The 20,227-nt window shown below is 40.6% G+C and overlaps 2 protein-coding genes across 3 annotated transcripts in view; one reads left to right on the forward strand and one right to left on the reverse strand.

The window, feature by feature from the left end:
* Window positions 1-590: 590 nt before the first annotated feature.
* Window positions 591-11,795, forward strand: tacr2 (tachykinin receptor 2). 2 transcript variants are annotated; one of them, XM_074613064.1, is made up of 8 exons: window positions 591-1,066; window positions 1,765-1,920; window positions 3,760-4,055; window positions 9,340-9,534; window positions 10,563-10,713; window positions 10,950-11,069; window positions 11,156-11,232; window positions 11,308-11,795. In XM_074613064.1, exons 1-8 carry the CDS (start codon window positions 1,037-1,039, stop codon window positions 11,621-11,623), a joined length of 1,341 nt encoding a protein of 446 aa, XP_074469165.1. In that variant the 5' UTR covers window positions 591-1,036; the 3' UTR covers window positions 11,624-11,795. The 2 variants fall into 2 exon arrangements, with proteins under 2 accessions (XP_074469165.1, XP_074469175.1); XM_074613074.1 differs by having other exon boundaries at window positions 596-1,066; window positions 1,751-1,920.
* Window positions 11,796-16,136: 4,341 nt separating this feature from the next.
* hk1 (hexokinase 1) overlaps window positions 16,137-20,227 on the reverse strand; it is a 28,085-nt gene continuing 23,994 nt past the window's right edge. Inside the window, exons 19-21 of the mRNA XM_074613092.1 lie at window positions 19,981-20,068; window positions 18,934-19,079; window positions 16,137-18,057 (exon numbers count right to left, since the gene is read on the reverse strand). Of these exons, the coding sequence (XP_074469193.1) occupies window positions 17,910-18,057; window positions 18,934-19,079; window positions 19,981-20,068 (382 nt within the window). The 3' untranslated portion in view covers window positions 16,137-17,909. The remainder of the gene's footprint in view (window positions 18,058-18,933; window positions 19,080-19,980; window positions 20,069-20,227) is intronic.

Below are 20,227 nucleotides of genomic sequence, written 5' to 3' on the forward strand. Positions count from 1 at the left end.
AAGTTCACAAACTTCCATGCAGCATATTAAGTAATTAAAATCAGCCCCACCTTTACCAGGTGCAACATTAAAGTGATGAACACATTAATGCTTCAATAATTATAACACAGTAATATATATTATTCTGATGAGGGCCATTCTATTTGATGAGTACGTTTTACTTTTGGTACTGTAAGTATATTTTGATGCTGAGGCTTTTGTACTTTTCCGTAAGTGAAATTTGGAATGCATGACTTTTGGGAGGGTGGTATTTCTACACTGTTGTATTGCTACTTTTAGTTAGAAGATCTGAGTACTTCTTCCACCACTGACTAGAAGTATACAGCAGTTTTTTAAATGTGTGAAAGCCAATAAATGCAAACACAGAGCTGTACTTTGCAGGTACTTCGGCATTGATTATGAGCCCCATTTTCAACTCTGTACAGTATCTCCCTCAGTTCATCTCAAACAAAGCACTGCATTTAATTCAAATATCAAGAAAATCACACATTGCAGCACCTCCTTGCTTTTTTTACGGAGAGTTTATTGAATGTGTGTGATCTGTGTAGCTCTCTTTAATATTTTTTTTTTCAAACCATGTCTTTATGTAGCTCTCTCCATTTCCCATCCAAACTGTCAGCCTCCTGCTGATTTGGTCTCTGTTTCAATCTACTCATCTCTCTCTTATGAAGTCGTGAACATGCCTTCATTTTCATTAATCTCTCTCTTTCTCTCTCTCTCTCTCTCTCTCTCTCTCTCTCTCTATCTCTGTAGATGGAGGTGGCGCAGCTCCACGCGCACAGTCTCGTGCCTGCCTGCCTGCCTGTCAGTGCGTCTCAGTCACTCTCAGCAGTTTGTACCATAATCAGCTAGTTAAACATTCCTGCAGAGAGAGAAAGAGTGTGTGCATGTGTGTGTCAGAGAGAGAGAGAGAGAGAGAGAGAGAGAGACAGAGAGAGAGAGAGAGTAAAGATGCCCTGATGGATTATTGGATGCACCTGGTTGTCCATTACGCAGAAGGAGTCTAATTTACGGACATTATGGATTGGACAAATTGATGTTAAAACTGACAGCTCAACAGCGAGAGGTAAGCCAGATGAAAGTAATAAACTGACAGAGATTTTGTCTTATTTTTTTGTACAGAACATCTTGCACTGGAGAATTCATCCCGTGTGTTGGAGGCTGTTGCGCACTGCAGCCAGAAACCAATCATTGTGTGTGTGTGCCAAATGCCCATGATGCATGTTGGCTGATGAATGTATTTGTATTAGAGACAGTTATTATATTTTCAATCAAATATGGGCTGAAACAAAGTTAATTTTAATTTCTTTTGTTAATTAAAACAAACTAACATGTGCTACTGTGAGATTAGGCTATCAGTAGATGTGGAAGTGGCCATAACAGTGATATGATGTATGATTATTAACTAAGGCGACTCTCAGTGAGCCAAATGCTCTCAAGGTGTAATTTAATACTTGCTTTAAAATCTGAAATGCATATGTTTCAGGGTTCAAAAACTTTAAAATATAATTAAATATCTGCTAACCAAATTGAACACACAGCAAGGCTTTTACAACAGTTTATAGCAAATTCCTAGTGTATACTTCTTACACCTGGCAATTAACTCGATTCTGATTCTGATTCTGATTCTGATTATATGAACTGCATGAGATTTATATTTTGGGTGACAGCCTTTAAGAAGGACATGGAAGATGGAAGATCACAGGAGGTTAAATGACTTACTGTAAATCTCTCATTAAGCATATATAAGGTTTGTGTCACCAGGTGAACAGGGAGAAGAATATGGACGTCGAGGGTGATATTCAGCACAAAGAAAGAGACATGGAGGGAACTTCACTGCCGTTTTCAGTGACCACCGACTGGCTGGAGGACGGAGGCAATGAGACGACTGGGAATCAGTTCCAGCAGCCGGACTGGCAGGTGAGAGATGTTACTGGTTGATGTTACTGGTTGATGTTACTGGTTGATGTTCCTGGTTGATGTGACTGGTTGATGTTACTGGTTGATGTTAGTGGTTGATGTTACTGGTTAATATTCCTGGTTGATGGTACTGGTTGATGTTACTGGTTGATGTTCCTGGTTGATGTTACTGGTTGATATTACTGGTTAATATTCCTGGTTGATGGTACTGGTTGATGTTACTGGTTGATGTTCCTGGTTGGTGTTACTGGTTGATGTTACTGGTTGATATTACTGGTTAATATTCCTGGTTGATGTTACTGGTTGATGTTACTGGTTAATATTCCTGGTTGATGTTACTGGTTGATGTTACTGGTTAATATTCCTGGTTGATGGTACTGGTTGATGTTACTGGTTGATGTTCCTGGTTGATGTTACTGGTTGATGTTCCTGGTTAATATTCCTGGTTGATGTTACTGGTTGATGTTACTGGTTAATATTCCTGGTTGATGGTACTGGTTGATGTGACAGGTTGATGTTCCTGGTTGACGTTCCTGGTTAATATTCCTGGTTGATGGTACTGGTTGATGTTCCTGGTTGACGTTCCTGGTTGACGTTCCTGGTTGATGTTCCTGGTTGATGTTCCTGGTTAATATTCCTGGTTGATGGTACTGGTTGATGTTCCTGGTTGACGTTCCTGGTTGACGTTACTGGTTGATGTTACTGGTTGATGTTCCTGGTTGATGTGACTGGTTGATGTTAGTGGTTGGTGTTACTGGTTGATGTTCCTGGTTGATGTTCCTGGTTGATGTTACTGGTTAATGTTCCTGGTTGATGGTACTGGTTGATGTCACTGGTTGATGTCACTGGTTGATGTCACTGGTTGATATTCCTGGTTGATGTTACTGGTTGATGTTACTGATTGATGTCACTGGTTGATGTCACTGGTTGATATTCCTGGTTGATGTTACTGGTTGATGTTACTGATTGACGTTACTGGTTGATGATCCTGGTTGACGTTACTGGTTGATGTCACCGGTTGATGTCACCGGTTGACGTCCCTGGTTGACGTTACTGGTTGACGTTCCTGGTTGATGTTCCTGGTTGATGTCACTGGTTGATGTCACTGGTTGATGTCACTGGTTGATGTCACTGGTTGACGTTACTGGTTGATGTTCCTGGTTGATGTTACTGGTTGATGTTACTGGTTGATGTTACTAGTTGATGTCACTGGTTGATGTCACTGGTTGACGTTTGTGGTTGATGTTACTGGTTGATGTTACTGGTTGACGTTACTGGTTGATTTCAGGGCCAACTTATTCTTACTGGGGAGGTTACATCCAGCAGAGCCTGGAAGCATTTAGAGGAAAATTTGATCAAATGAAACAGAATGAATGAAGAGTAGCATTCTCCTTTTGTCTTATTTTGTCTAAGTTGTTTTATAAGAACACTAATACAAACCAAACTAAACAAATGCATTCTTTTGTTTGTTTGTAGTGGTGATATATGTGGTCCTCAGGATGTTTGAAAAATGTAAAAAAAAAAAATCATCTGCCTGTGATCTAGTAGTATTAATATTTGTGTCTGGAAATTAGCTGAATCTGGTACAATATGTCTCTCCTCCGCTCCTCTCCTCTCCTCTCCTTTCCTCTACCTCTTTTTTCCTCTCCTCTCCTCTCCTCTTTCCTCTTTCCCCTTTCCTCTACCTCTTTTTTTCCTCCCATCCTCTCTCCTCCTCTCTCCTCTCCTCTCCTCTCCTCTTTCCTCTACCTCTTCCTCTCCTCTCCTCTCCTCTCCTCTCCTCTCCTCTCCTCTCCTCTCCTCTCCTCTCCTCTCCTCTCCTCTCCTCTCCTCTCTCAGGTGGCTCTGTGGGCTATAGCCTACTCCCTCATCATCCTGGTGTCCATCACTGGTAATGTCACAGTGATTTGGATTATTCTCGCTCACAGACGCATGAGGACTGTAACCAACTACTTCATCGTCAACCTGGCCTTCTCTGACGTTTCCATGGCAACCTTCAACACTCTTTTTAACTTCGTCTATGCGCTTCACAATGACTGGTACTTTGGCCTGGGCTACTGCCGATTTCAGAACTTCTTCCCCATCACAGCCATGTTTTCATCGATATACTCGATGGCTGCCATTGCAGTGGACAGGTAAGAAAGCTCTCTTATAAAATGTGCAAACACCATGAGCCTAATTTGAACTATTCAGTGTTTCTCAAAGCTAAATCACATTACAGTTGGGTGGATGCTCTCATCCAAAACTGCCGAAAATGAACCTAAGCACCAAGAAACTGTTTTGTAGCCGAAACTTGACACTAATGGGAGGACTAATCCTCATCTCCTGTAACCTCCCATTTAGGAGCTGCATTATGCAAACAGTAAAAAGTGGATGGATGACCACTTACTGAAACAGTCAACTCAGCAGTGTTGAAACCAAGTTGCATTTGCTAATAACCTACTTAAAGGTGGGGTTGGTAGTGTTGTTCAAAAACATTTGATCCCGACAGCAATCGATAAATCAAATGCTCTGACAAAAAAAAAAGAATCCAGTATCTCCGGCTACCTGCCTGTCTACATCCCTGCTCAACCCGTTGTCACTCCCAACTCATCAAATACCGCCGTTTTGTAAGTGCCCCTCAGCATAGGAAACCAATGCCCGGAGGCACCCTTTAGCAACAGTATGTGACGAACCGGGCTTTCAACTAACTCCAATGTAAACCCACCCGTGGCGTTATGCGATGGTCGGACAAGTGATGTAGTATTAATAGCGTGAGAGTCCATTCAAGGTGGGCGGGGTGGTGGATGGGTCGAACAAATACAAGACTTTCAACCAGGAGACCGGTGTTCGTGTTCTGTGTGAAACTAAAAGTAACGTTGACTTATTTTGTCATGTCAGTTTTTAGTCACGTGACTTGTCAGTATCGTCAGTCCTGTGAGTCCCGTGAGTCATTAGTCAGTCAAGTTAACGTCAACCACGACCGGTTCCTAACCCTGCCTAAATGGTTGTGTTGCCTAAACCTAATTTCCTGTGAAAACCGAAGTATATTTTGAAAAGACACTATTTATGTAACGAGTGAATATTGATACGCCATCCCTGGTCCGTCCAAAAGTAACACTAGAAGGCTACCCCGGTGGGCACTGACTAAGCGGCGGTATTTGACGACTTGGGTGTGAGAATGTGTTGCCCTGCCTGACTGCGTGCACTCACTGTGCGTTACCAGAGTCTTTCACAAACCGCTAGCTTGACAGCAGTGAGTACTAACAAAAGCCATGTTCATTGTTTACATTCATAATCATTTTGGGGGAGTGGCTTTGGAGGGAGGCCTGAAGCGACAGACTGTCGGTAAGTGCTGCCAACTTGGTGACTTTGTCGCTAGATTTCGGGACTTTTGGAGCTAGTGCTGCTAACTACTTTAATTGGAAAAGAGTTGACAACACTGGGCTCGGTGTTTTAGTTGGATAATTTTTAAAAACGAGCGTACTCTTGCTAGTTCCTCAACATTACCAACCCTACCTTTAACTGCTGCATCATTACACCATCTGCATTTTATATCTGTAATGTCTCTTTCTTTCTTTAAATGGTGGTGTATACATGTTGTAACATACTGGTTGATAAGTACAAAATATCCTCAACTACTCGTACTACCATGTATTTTGGTCTTTAATGGCAGATACGGGCTGGCCCACTACAATATTTTTCATCAGTTAATCAGTCAGTCAGGCTTTTGTCATTTGAGGTTGCACAGCAACTCCTTGTGAAATTACCATTCGTTCAGATACATGAGAATCACTTGATATCAGCAGCAGCAGAAACTGTACACTCAGTACAGAGGAAATGCTGAAGGAGATATGGGTCAACAAGCAGCAGTGATACAGATGTCATTAATGCTTATTGGAGCATGAACGGTCAGTCTGTTCTTAGTCTGGAGTGTCTAATGCAATACAACACAACATCCCTGCAATAAATACAGTATTAATGAAGCTGATGTTCAGTCTTAAGGCTGTGGGTAGACGTGGTGTTGTATAAAACTGCATTGCATTGATAGGTGTTTCTAATGTTTTGTCATACATGGAGTACAAAATGTTAATACAATTCAGTGGAATAAAACACCATCACTGATTAAATGTACACCTTTCTGACACAGTGTTCAACACAAACTGAACATTATAAACTTCACAAAGACAGGATTTATTGCTTTTAGGTGGAAGGACCCATATTCAGACTCAGGAGAATGCAAGTGGAAATTTCTTACCGAGGACTACCGAGCTAAGTACAAAAGAAAATGATTACTCTCAATGCAAAGCAGAAGCTGCAGAAAAAAACTAAAACAACTGAGAGGCTGAAAATACTCAGACTATCTGTTTGTCTACGGCAAAGTATACAACATATATAACTAGGCAATGAGCTACAACATACTGACGATCAGCCCACAACTTACATAGACTACTGATGAGGATCCTCCACGGGTGTGCTCTCAGCAGGAGTCCACTGACGACATTGCACACAGGTGTGCTACTCCACCCATGGAGAGCAATCAACTAGAGAGAGAGAGAAACAAAACACACCAGGCACAAAACATTCATACTAAAAGGAGAGTTAACAAATAAATAGAATACACACTCACACAGGGGCTCATGGGGGTGGGATTGTGACAATTAGACTGCATTTGATTAGTCGATTTGTTGATTTAATCGACAGATCAGGCACCCGATTCGACTGTTGTCAGGCCATTAAATAGGCATTATCAGTTGCTACTGTATAAGCACCATAGGTGTGGATCATTAGAGGCCTACTACGTTGTAAAAAGTGAAAGTGAAACTTAAAAGCAACACGTTCTAACACGTTGTAAAACTGAATGTAAGGCTTTTTTGGTTTTGGCAACAAAATTACAACTTCTTCTTCTCTTTGGTTTCACACAGGAAGCAAACTCCAGTCTCCTGGGTGAAAACCCTGTTTTGTTTTGTGTCCCATCCATCGTCCCCAACCTCCACCTCTTATGGAGTTTCACTCTATCTACTACAGCGCCTGACTTCTGCTCCTTTCAAAATTACTACGGTCGCTAGAGCTCGCTGTCGTCTTCTTTTAGAACTTCTTTCAGTGATCTATCATGTGAATAGATGATAAAACCTACTAGTGAGTGTAGAAGGCCCCTATTGACCCACATCTAGCGACTGATAACGCCTATTTAATGGCCTGACAACAGTTTAATCGGCTGGATCTGTAAGTTTTTCCACAAAGAATCTCACAAAAGCACCACTTTAAATCTTGTGTTTACCAGAGATGTGCTCATAAGTTCTTAGAAATCATTCAGCATGAAAAAGCATAAAAAACAATTAATTGACTAAAGAAATCTAAGTCGATTAAGACCAAAACGACCTAGCATTTCATTATTCTCTGCTTGCATGACATATTAATACGTGGCTCAGATGTAGTGATGAATTAGCCATATGCTAGTATCAGACCAGGTGTAACATCTGCTTATAGCTTGATTATTCCTCCTCATTACTTTCCAATTTGTGGCATCATTTTTCTTTAGTGTCACCATGCAGCTGCAGCAGCAAGCAGCAAACAATTAATCACATGTTAAACAGATAAACAATGAAACATAATCTGCATTCATAAAATGATTCTCTGCCACCTCCACTTCCCCTTTACAAGTGGGTGTGACATGTGACAACCAAAACAGGTTGATGAGTGAACTGAGATAGAAAATGAGAAGTGAGAGTTAAAGTTGTGTAATGTAAAAGACCTGAAAGTGTTTTACACAAGAGAGCCAGATTAACTGATCACATGATACAGCATTCTTCTCTCTTATTTACAGATTATTTGTGTCACTTGTACACTTTAGGGTTCACTTACATGGTGATAAATTCACTTTTTTTCTTTTCATTTATGCTCCACTTACTGAGCTAGTGCTGCTAACTACTTTCATTGGAAAATAGTTGGCAACACTGCGCTCGGTGTTTTAGTCAGATAATTTTTTGAATCTAGCGTACTCTTGCTAGTTCCTCAACATTACCAACCCTACCTTTAACTGCTGCATTGACTGTAATACAATACAACAGAATAAAATAAAAAAATGACAATGAAATCGCATTTTTAATGCAAATAATTTCATGTAAGATCACACAGTTTTCACTGTGATCTTGTGTTTCACTCGGTCCTGAATAATTCAAATGAATGATTCATAGTATTTTCCCTATAATGGTGATAATACTGAGTAATGTTGTTAAGCAAATGAATGTTGCATAAGATTCACGACTGATTGCCAGGCAGCACGGTTATTATTTTGTATTTATTATCATTATTCGTTACCACACAACTTCTTCTGCCATCAGTGGACAAACTATGTTGACACACCAGAGGGCACTATTTCTTTTCAATATAGTCCATTTTACATCTTCATGCATAAATGTTCTTGTTCTTGCACATCAGATATGCAAATAGACACAGTAGCTTTTGTCCATTATCAGTTATATGGCATATAAATGATCAGCAAGTCTTCAGTCGTTCACTCTTGAAAATTAATTCATTTGGTTAAAAGGATTCCTCTGATTCCATAAAACCAGATATATAGATCAGATATATTTCAAGTTTGATGATAAATGGTAATCGTTATACTCTTTGTAAGTTCATTGCATTTAGTTTCTGCCACACAGACGTGTAGGGAGGGATAAAATATTGTGATTTTATTACTTTGGCAGATGGCCAGGACAGAACCAGAGGCCGACAGATAGACACAAACATACAGTAAATAAATCAAATGCAGGTTTATTTATGAAGAAGCCTCTGCTTCTTTGCTATATAACTCTCAAACTACCCAGAGAAATAATTTACATACCACACTAAATATAGAGCTGGTCACTTTTTGCAGTGGGATCTTTCTGTGGAGGAGACCTTTCATTAAGCCGATCACCTCCACTAAAGCATTTCATTACCATTTCACTCAGAGTCAGTGCCTCCATTTTCAAATGAAAGCACCAATTGATTTTAAAGGTGATGGAGCCTTCATTCATCGTCAGTAGATTGAAGTACAGGATATTTAGCTATAAAGCTTTTTAGGTTGAGAATAACGCGTGTTCAGGATGATGGATGAAAAGGAAAGGCACCCCAGAGGAAACCACATTTTCTTTTTCATATAATTTAATATAAATACTGTGTATTGATAAATGATTTTGTTGGAAGAACAATCAACAAGAACTTTGTAATCACCTTGAGTGAAGAGATTTAAAATCCTTATTTCACAGCTAATGGTTCGATGGATGAGTGGCTAGATTTTCTCATTAAAAGAGAGCTTCACTTTTAACCATCCGTGGGACAAAAGCTCCTTTATAGAGTCTCTCTGGTTTCTTTACGCTTCTTGCTGTGGGTTAAACATCAGATTTATGTGTAAAAGATAGATATGAATGAACAAACCTTTTTATCTTCTTCCAGGTACATGGCCATCATCCACCCTCTGAAGCCCCGCCTCTCCTCCACCTCTACGAAGGTCGTGATCGCCGTCATTTGGATCGTAGCGATTTTACTGGCTTTCCCTCAGTGCTACTACAGCGTGACAATATTTTACTACCCCAGAACGGTGTGCTTGGTCGACTGGCCTGACGACTATGGAGGAACACATCAACTAAGGTTAAATAACAAGATTAATAATAAAAAACAAAACACATATAGACATGCAGACAGTGACATTTACAACAAGGCAGATTTGTAATATAAAACAAGTTATCAACATAAAGTTACTGTCTGTATGATTGATACACTTACTATTAAAGAGGACCTATTATGCTTTTGTGCTTTTTCCTTTCCTTTAGTGTGTTATATAGTTTTTGTGCATGTAAAAGGTCTGCAAAGTTACAAAGCCCAAAGTCCACGCCAAAGAGAGTTACTCTCTCCACAGAAACACTGCTCCTGAACTGCCTGAAACGCTTTGATTAAAGTCCCGCCTTTTATTACGTAACGTGGTGATGTCACCAAGTAACACATTTGCATAATACCTGACTAGCGGCTAGTTCGGCACGCCCTCAAACAAAGCTAGTTAGAGCGAAGCTGGAGTTTGGTTCGGTTGACCAATCATAACTGAGTGGGCCAGCTGACCAGTGCAGAATAAAGTAAAAAAATAAAATAAAGTATTTTTTAAAGCATGAAAAATGCATGAAAATGAGCATAATATGTCCTCTTTAAGGGATTCATAAGGTGACAATGCAAATCAGTACACAAGAAATTATTATAATGCCCAAATTTCTAAAAATGTGTGACAGTGAGGCTCACAGTGCTGAACTTATGTGAGTGTACATAATATGAATGGTACGGTCGGTATATATGGATGTTTTGTGTCCTCTGGTTTGTCTTTTTAGGACCCAACGTTTGATACCTTCTTTACTAAAAAATTCAAAACAAAAACTTTTTACTAATGACTTACTAACAGTTGTAATTGCAGGTTTGATTGACTTTTATAAAGGGTTAGGATGTTTTCCCCATTTTATAAGCTGTCAAGTCTTCACTTTGAAATGTTGGTAAGGCAGTAAATGGGGTTTGGTTTCGTAGTAAAGTAAGCTATTTTGGCAGAGGACCCTGCAATAAAACTTCACAATATATGAAACCATTAAACAATCAGCAACAATCTCTCTTTCTCTCTCTCTCTCCCCCTCCCTCTGTAGTTACCAGTTTGCAGTGATATTGCTGATCTACTTGCTCCCTCTACTGGTGATGCTGGTGACCTACAGTATAGTGGGCCAATCGTTGTGGGGCGGGCACATCCCTGGAGAGGCGACGGACCATTATCACAGCCAGATAACAGCCAAGAGAAAGGTCACACACTTTTTCTACTTTCATCAACTATAAAAAAAAAAGAAGAAAAGTGAGGGTGACACGTCAAAAGCCCGGACTGGCTTTTAACGTGTCACCCTCACTTTTTATAAAAATACTCAGATACTCAGAATACTCAGAACCTGGGCTAAGTTTAGCATATTGAACTGAACTATTAGACTAGAATTTAAAATCTGGCAATATTGGCCTACTTGTCCTCTCTCTGTGATGTCTCATAGGTGGTGAAGATGATGGTTGTCGTGGTGGTGACCTTTGCCCTGTGCTGGTTGCCCTACCACATCTACTTCATACTGGGATCATTTAACAGAGACATTTATAAACAACACTACATTCAACAGGTTAGCAGCTTCTTTTTTCCTTCTTATTAATTGTTTTTAATCTGATGCATTTATTTACTGGGCATCATGTTTCCTCTCTTTGTCAGGTGTATCTGTCCATATTCTGGCTGGCGATGAGTTCGACCATGTACAATCCTATCATTTACTGCTGTCTAAACCAAAGGTAAAAGACATATTCACACCCAGAAACTCCTCAAAACTCAACGCAGTAAACCAACTATCCCCTCTCTTTCTGCAGGTTTCGTGCTGGTTTCCGTCACGCATTTTCTTGGTGTCCCTTCATCAAAGTGTCGGAGGAGGACAGGATGGAGCTGCAGCACACGCACACCTTCAGAGTCACCATGACGCGCAGCCACCGCAAAGACAGTTCAATCGCACACACCTCCATCAAAATAAACAACACCTTTGGCACAAACGTGGCCATCAGCGCTGAGCTAAACACAGAGAGAGAGGCCTGCATGCAGCTAAAAAAACAGGCATCACTGAAAACATACAGCACGCACAACAAGAGGCCGGACGATACAAAATCCCCCGCTGCTAAACTGATGCAGTGACGACTGAATCAAATGACGATGGGGACATGCTCGATGGAAAAGCAACAGGGGTTTGTCTACAGCAACAGAGCTGATAATAAATAGACAATAAAAACAAAGGAGAGCCTGCTGACAAACAGAGTGGAGCAAACATTCATCCATGTGGAAAACCTTGAAACAAAGAGTTATTGGATCTGGCTTGAGACTAATTACCTTTTTCGTTAAAGAAGAATATAAAGGAATGTGAATATGTTGATGTATGTGCCAAAGTGGTCATATGAACATGTGAAAATAGTCATATATGAAGAAACTACACCTGCATACTGGACAACAAGATTGTTAATGGGAAAGTCCGTAGATAAATACATCCATCATTCATTTCTTTTACTGAAGCCCATGCTCCTTCCTCCTCCCACATCCTTTCTTCCATCACTGACTTTTTTTCTACTTCTCCTTTGGAGAAAAGCTGTTAACTGTGGATATAAACTGGAAAAACAAAGTTTGGAAACTTGTGTTTGGTGGATTATTTCTCTGTTGTTACAATGCTAATTGGCATTGTATTTTACATCGTTGGAAAGCCTGTTTATTTACCTTCGCAATGATGTCCAACTTGTAAGGATCATGCATTTGTGGGATGAGCAGCACAGCTGATTATGTGGGTAGCGCCCAAGAAAAATTTGCCAAAATGCTCCGTCAATGGTAAACAGTGTATTCTCCTGTTGGTGTTGACTCTTGTTTTGAGTTGTTTGGTGGATTAGATGATTGAACTCTCTATCAGTAACAAGGAACAAACAAGACATATTGGCTATTTTACACCTTATTCATTTAATACACCATCAGGAGCCTCAGTAGCGGGTGTGAAGATCCATACGCAGCCACAACAGCCTGGCACCTCCTCCTCATGCTGGTCACCAACCTGGTCACACGTTGCTGTGGGATGGCATTCCATTCCTCAACCAGGATTCATTGCAGGTCAGCCAGCGTGGTTGTGTTGGTCACTCTAATACGTACAGCACACCCAAGCTGATCCCACAAGTGTTGAATTGGGTTGAGGTCTGGACTCTTGGCAGGCCGTTCCATTCTCTCTACTCCCACATTGTGGAGGTAGTCTGTGATAACCCTGGCTCTGTGGGGGCGAGCGTTGTCATCTTGGAGGATGAAGTTAGGTCCCAGACTGTGGAGATATGGGATCGCCACTGGCTGCAGAATCTCATCCCGATATCTCACTGCATTGAGATGGCCTTCAATGATGACAAGCCTTGTTTTGCTAGTGAGGGAGATGCCGACCACCAAAAGCTGTTACTCGATCGGTGCAACAATCAGCATAGCGTTCTCCATGTCGTCTCCATACTTTGACCCTGCCATCCAACTTTCGCAGACAGAACCTGGACTCATCAATGAACATGACATTCCCCCACATGTTCAGGTTCCATTGTCTGTGTTGTCGACACCAGCGTAAACGGGCCTGACGGTGAAGGGCAGTCATTGCAGGCTTCCTGGTAGCCTTATGAGAATACACTGTTTACCGTTGGCAGAGCATTTTGGCAAATTTTTCTTGGGCGCTACCCACATAATCAGCTGTGCTGCTCATCCCACAAATGCATGATCCTTACAAGTTGGACATCATTGCGAAGGTAATTAAACAGGCTTTCCAATGATGTAAAATACAATGACCATTAGCATTGTAACAACAGAGAAATAATCCACCAAACACAAGTTTCCAAACTTTGTTTTTCCAGTATATTTGTGTAACTGTGTAGTTTTTGTGTGGTTACTGATTTTCAACACCATAGAATGGATGAACAGTCCACTGGCATCAGCACCAAGCCCTAATAATGTTCTTTTTGTGTGTTTTCTTCTTTTTATTGCCAAAGACATGGGACTTTTTTTTTTTAATTGGCTTTTTCTCAAAGGGGCATTTTCTATTTAATTTATTTTCTTCACCAATTATAATGCACAAAGTGATAATTAAAGCCATTCATTGGTAACTCAGTTTAACCTTGGCATTCAAAATTAGCACCAAAGTGCAGGTTAGCTCCTGTAGTTAGTGTAGGATCAGCCATATTGATGACCTTATTATAATGAAAGACTTTATGAAGGCAACATCTCTGCAGTTAACTGCAAAAGTGCAAATGTCAACTTAAAGGAACAGTGTGTAATCCACTGGCAGAAACATAATATAATATTGATAAGTATGTTTTCCTACCTGAAAATAAGAATCGTTGTGTTTTCGTGAGCTCAGAATAAACCGTTTATATCTATATATGGAGCGGGTGCTCTTCACGGAGTCCACCAGTAGCTTTAGAGAGGGCATTTCACATTTCTTACGTTTTCACGTCAGCCACCGTAGTTCTCCTACACGCTTGGCGCACGGGAGAAGTTTCAGTTGGTTGCAATCTGCAACCTCACGCTAACACAGTGGAGAACATGCAAACTCCGGGTTTGAACCCTCTTGCTGTGAGGTGCTAACCACTGCACCACCGTACTGGAACATACTCTTTTTCAAGCATACTAAATAGTAGTATGGGTACTGGAACGCACCATCCATCCATCTGCAACCGCTTATCCCAGTCGCGGGGGGGCTGGAGCCGATCCCAGCCGACATTGGGCGAAGGCAGGGTACACCCTGGACAGGTCGCCAGTCCATCGCAGGGCTGACACATAGAGACAGACAACCATTCACGCTCACACTCACACCTACGGGCAATTTAGAGTCCACAATTAACCTAACCTGCATATCTTTGGACTGTGGGATGAAACCGGAGAAAACCCACGCTAACACGGGGAGAACATGCAAACTCCACACAGAAGGGTCCCAAGCCGGATTCGAACCTGCAACCCTCTAGCTGTGAGGCGCCAGTGCTAACCACTGCACCACCGTACTGGAACATACTACATCTTTTTCTAGCATACTAAATAGTAGGATAGTATGGGTACTGGAACGCACAGATACTGTAATTCAACATTTTCTGAACACAAGACAGAACTTCCTGTGTCAAAGTCTCAGTAGCAGTGAGGGCGCCACCTCCTGCTGTGTCCAACATAAACATCAACGTTGACATTAACTGATTATTATACATTTTAGAAAGAAAAACCTTTTATTAATTGCATAGACTTTGCTGGATCTCCCTCCTTATTAGCTATATGGTGAGCATGTATCTGTTACTGTACAGTACTATTCCTTTAACATATCGGTCACATAGTGTGCATTCATACAGTGTGTTGTGACTTCACTGGTTCATACAACTGTGATTATTTTATGGTCAGTGTACAGTAGAGTCCAGATTAAAAAGTGCTGCTACTTAGAAGAATGCTATGTAAAATGTAATCTGTTGAGTATATTAATGTCAAATATGCTGATGAAGTGGAAATGTAAATATAGGATATGTGCGATGTTGTGCACACACAGTAGGATCATGATGTTGTAGATAATATAGCCTGTTTGCATTTCAGAATGGAGAGAAAACCTTGTGATTCCTTGTAACAACTTTTTGACTTTTAAAATACTCACAGTGACAAAGTGAAACATCTGTGTTTGTTGTCTACGCAAAACAGCAGGGTAGTTGTTTGTGGCCTAAATAAAAATCAATAATATGTTTAATAAATGTGTGTGCAATGGTCCCTCAGTTGTCCTCTACATATTGTAATATGTTACAGAAGGGTCAGAGGTCGGGTGCTGCAGTAGAGGAAGCAGGATCTGACCTGGTGTAGATGTAGTATTTTGCAAAAGGACACTTCAGAAGGCCTGATGCTGACAGAGCTTAAAGCTGCAGTGGGTGGAAAAGGGCAAATAGGATTAATTTTAAGCTATTTTTATAGAAAAAATCATGTGTCTCTGTGTCCTCCGGTGCTCCTAACGGCATCTGCAAGATTTCACAGACCGAAGGAAAACAACCAATCAGAACCGAGCTGGAGCCTGCTGTCTCTGAGCAGCTGTCAATCACTCGCAAACTCCGATCAAACGGTCAAACTAGGCAGCGCTGATCAAATATGACTCAATATTCTGTTACTGTAATGCCTATTTCTCGCCTCAAATGTTTTCAGAAACATCTTGTAGTGTACTGTATAGCTGTAAAATGAGAAAATGTGCTCCGGCTGGTGGGCGGTGCTTGGTATTTCATCAACTGATCTCAATATGGCTGCCGGGTAACAAACTTTTACTTTTAGGCATGACAGTAAAAAAATATTGATTCATATTAGATCAGCTCTGCCTAGTTCGACCGTTTGACCGGAGTTTGCGAGTGATTGACAGCTGCCTCCGTTGAATGAACAGCCAATAGGAAAGCTCTCTCTCTGAAATGACCTGTGATTGGCCAAAGTCTTCTGTCACGGGCTAGGTTTTTTAAAGCCTGAAAACAGAGCCATGAGGAGGTGCAGAAGTCTAGTTATCTCACAGAACACTTGAATTACGATATGCTTAAAGGTTATTATGGAATTTTTGCCCAATGATGCCAACAACTTTCTGCCTACTGAAGCTTTAAGTTCTACTAACAACACCACTAAACATCATCTATGCAAAAACTACAAGACTGGATTGACACAGGTTTGTCTTTATTTAGTGACTGATTGATTGACAGTGTTGGACAGATAGTTTGGGGTTTTGTGAACAGAAGCAAAGAGATTAAATTGTCTGTGTGATGTGGGGCTGGCTTTCAGACTTCTTTACTACACTGGAGAACATCTGAAGGCAGTAGGATAGTTTAGGACCTGCTGGAGAGGCTGGCCCTCTTTATCCTGGCAGTAATAAGAGTAGTAAGCTAAGTATTAGTCATTATAGGATTTCTTAACTGTACCAGTTTTGGATTGGTGCTAATCTGTCACCAAAAGCCAGAATCTTAACTGTAGTTAACAAATATGGCTGTAAAAAGTACTGTAGCATCTCACATCCTGGCACCACAACTGCTTATGACCTGTTAGCTACAGTGCCCTTATTTTAAAAGCTTTTTTTCCCTCTTATAGTCTAGGATTTGAAAAAAGGCCAGCCTCTACAATGAAAATATGTCTTTTAATGAGTATCATTAACAGCAATAATATGATCATTTGATTTTATTACAGAGAAAAATAAATATATTTTACTTTGCATGAATGGTGTTACTTGAATGAGCCGTACAGTAGTTCACTTAAACACCCTCCTGAGTCTTCAGGAGCATATTGAGTACAGTCACTGAGTACAGTGAAAAGCTTTATTTCCCCATAAAGCTTCAGCTACTGTAATAGTCTTATACAGTTTGACCATCGTTGGCATCTATGTTAGCACCGCATTCCTGTATCATGGCCGTTACTATAGTAACTGGTGAGTAGCCAGCACTTCTTAAGACAACAACTTATCAGTAGCTGTGATTTGAACCAACAACAGGATTTCTACTGAGTAAAATACAAGTGCACATTAGAGTAGAATAGGATTGCTGTCATAAATTAGACCAGATCTGCACATTTAGCAAGCATGTGACATCTCCTGCAGATCAAGAAGCATGGTTGAAGTCCCTCTTTTGTCACCTTTCTGCCCTGGCGTGGTTTATTAAACCCTCCACTATACAGGACAGGTACCGGCTGACGGTGACTTCCTCATTATTGCAACAGCAATATTTTTCAACATCGCCAAATACAAAAATAAAATAAATAGCAACAATGTATGTATAACATATTGTATCACATCTGGGTAAGATATTACAAATTTTAAAGCAAAAATATTCCCTTTCATCTCATTATTACACATTTATATATCACCTCATATCCCTTTTATGTCTTTGTCATAGAGACGGTGAGTAGCTTGCAGCAGACAGACTTTGGAAACTTTGGAATAAAACAGTGTTTTTACGTCCCTGCGTCCACTGAACATGTTGCAAGGATAAACGTTTCTCTGCAATGCTTTTGGAAATTGTCTTTCAGCTGTTGTGCTTGGTATATATTGTAACAGACTGCAGTTATTAGAGGACTCCTCCAGATGGCGATGATAGGCAGCTCATGGGAGCGTTACAGGAGTGTGTGGACTCTTTTTCTGACTTGCACATTTTGTACAGGACTTGAATGTGCGTGTTTTATCTCTATAGATAAGTTTAACCTCAGAAATCGTATGGGTATTGCTAGAACAGTTAATCAAACAATAACTACAACATAGTGCCTGACTCTCTACTCCCTAACACAGCAGAGAAAGCTATCTCCTCTCTCTGTCATGTCGACGAACTAAAGCAGCTACAGGAGCGTGACACGTTGACTGGACTGGTTGGATTCAGGAGTACAGGAGACAAGGGGAAAGGACAGAGAGGAAACACAGAGAGAAGCGGGGACATAACAGAAGAGATATTTCCTATTTATTGTTCAGCTCCTCTCTCAGCCGGCAGCCCACGGCTGTGATGAGTGCAGCTCCTTTCCCACTGCCGTCCTCCGACAGCAGGAAGTTGACGTTACACTGAGGAGCCAGTTCGTCTACCGTCTGGTGCATGATCCCGGAGAAACTAGACAAAAGATTTGACATAGTGTTAGACAGTGAAGTGATGAACATTGTACCAAATAGGAAAACGAGCCAGTGAAAATGCTATTTCTGTTATTTTTGCCAATAGATGCCCCAAAATGTTACACACTGTTCCTTTAATGGAGACTTTGAGACGGACACTGGCGTATAAGAAAGGAATTGGAGTGAGAGATTTCATTTAACTTAAGGTATCTCTCTTGTGTTGAGCAACAAATCCACACAGGATCGTATACATACAGTATTTAGTTGATAAGTAAAGCATGACTCAACATCTGCACACGATAATGCATGAGACATATACTCTACATGCCATGAACATTTCTTTTTGCTCAATTCGAATAAAAGGATCGAGTTACCACTTGAATGTACAACGATATATAACTGAACAGAGAAGCAAACCAGTCTGACAGAACCAGCTTCCTTCCATACTGCCATTTCTATTTTCAGATTTAGACAAGCAGGTAGCACACAACCTCTGTCATCAGCTGGAGTTATTTTCTGCCAAATGCTTTGGGAGGCTCAACAACAACACAGAGTTACATTTATCATGGGATGGGTGAGAACGAAACCTGTCATGACAACTTTAAAAGGGAGCAAACACAGAAACACTTATTTGTTGAGCTATAACGGCCTGCAGCTCTTCTCATCATTGTTGTCAAAAACTGGTTGAACCTGCCTTTGTCTGCACCTGCTTGTCTTCTGCATAGTAATTTCCACCCCAGGAATGACAAATACAATTGTCATGCAAATGAGGTTAAACAGAATAGCCTGGTCACCACATGCTACATCCTCTCTCCGTTTCTTAGGCACTTGAGTGGACAGTGAACAGTTTTTTCTGTCACTGATGAATTCAACTCACTGTGGATGTAGTTTGTAGAGTGTCCCGTCCACCGCTACAGTGATGTCCAGATGGTCCAGTCCTCGGTTCTCTCTGATCTTATCAACCACGGCCGCCATTCCTGCCCCACACAGCTGAGCTGCACGACGTGACACCGCCCCGCATACCTGCATATAACAATGAAAACCATTATCATTATTGCAACACTTAACAGACTGTTGGTGCCACAGTTTGCTCAGCAAGAAAACATAATATATCACTCCTCAAACATTGAAAACAAATATAACGTAACATGTCTGTTTCTGGTAACTCTTGTGTATAATCAGATACGCTTGCCTCTTTCACAAGACAAGCGTGATAATAACAATATATTGTGGGGCTCAGATTCTTTTACAATGTCCATTTTCTACACTCAGTTGCCAGTTTATGACGTACAAAAATGAATGCAGTCTAATACAACAGTCCTGTAATGAAGGTTATAATGTTCAGTTTCAGGAGTTGATTCACCTGTAGGGCTGCAACTAACGATTACCGAAACCAGTGAGAAGAGACAAAAACACAGACAATAGAAATCTGTCTTGTGTAATTGGGCTGCAACTAACGATTATTTGTATTGTCGATTAATCTCTCAATTACTTACTTGATTAATCGATTAGTTGTTTGGTCTATAAAATGTCAGAAAATGGTGAAAAATGTCCATCAGTGTTTCCCAAAGCCCAAGATGCAGCCTCAAATGTCTTGTTTTGTCCACAACTCAAACATATTCAGTTTACTGTCATAGAGGAGTAAAGAAACTAGAAAATATTCCCATTTAAGAAGCTGAAATCAGAGAATTTGGATGATTAATTTAATAGTTGTCAATTAATTGATTAATTGTTGCAGCTCTATTCAACTGTATTGTCAGTTTAGAGCTAGGTATGTGTACCTAATAAATTGGCTACTGAGTGTAAATTCTCTCCAAACTCTATCTGAGAAGCAATAAGGGTCAAGAGTTTGTGTTGATAAGCATGATTTTAATATAATTCAATATTTGTTATGCACACACAGATGTATCTCGCTATACCTCACCTCTTTAACTATGATACTGTCATCACAGGTGCTGTCCAGTCCTAAGTGTTGCAGGATGGATCTGACTTGCAGCAAAGCCAATCTGTCACTGGAGAAAGACAAAGAAATAAAGGCTGAGCGATTAGCGAAACAGAAATAAACTCAAGCAAAAATTCAACAGCAATTTTAAAGGATAAGAACATTAGTGGCCCAACAGGGAAATAAGCAAAGATGATTAGTTGCAGATGCTGTTCTATGAGGAGGTGCC

This window comes from Sebastes fasciatus, chromosome 2 (assembly GCF_043250625.1).
Source record: "Sebastes fasciatus isolate fSebFas1 chromosome 2, fSebFas1.pri, whole genome shotgun sequence".
Lineage (NCBI taxonomy): Eukaryota > Metazoa > Chordata > Actinopteri > Perciformes > Sebastidae > Sebastes > Sebastes fasciatus.

Coding starts and splice junctions, on each gene's coding strand:
- tacr2 (XM_074613064.1), top strand. CDS start 1,037: ATGTTAAAACTGACAGCTCAACAGCGAGAG. Junction 1,067..1,764: donor TGACAGCTCAACAGCGAGAG/GTAAGCCAGATG, acceptor TTGTGTCACCAG/GTGAACAGGGAGAAGAATAT. Junction 10,714..10,949: donor AGATAACAGCCAAGAGAAAG/GTCACACACTTT, acceptor GATGTCTCATAG/GTGGTGAAGATGATGGTTGT.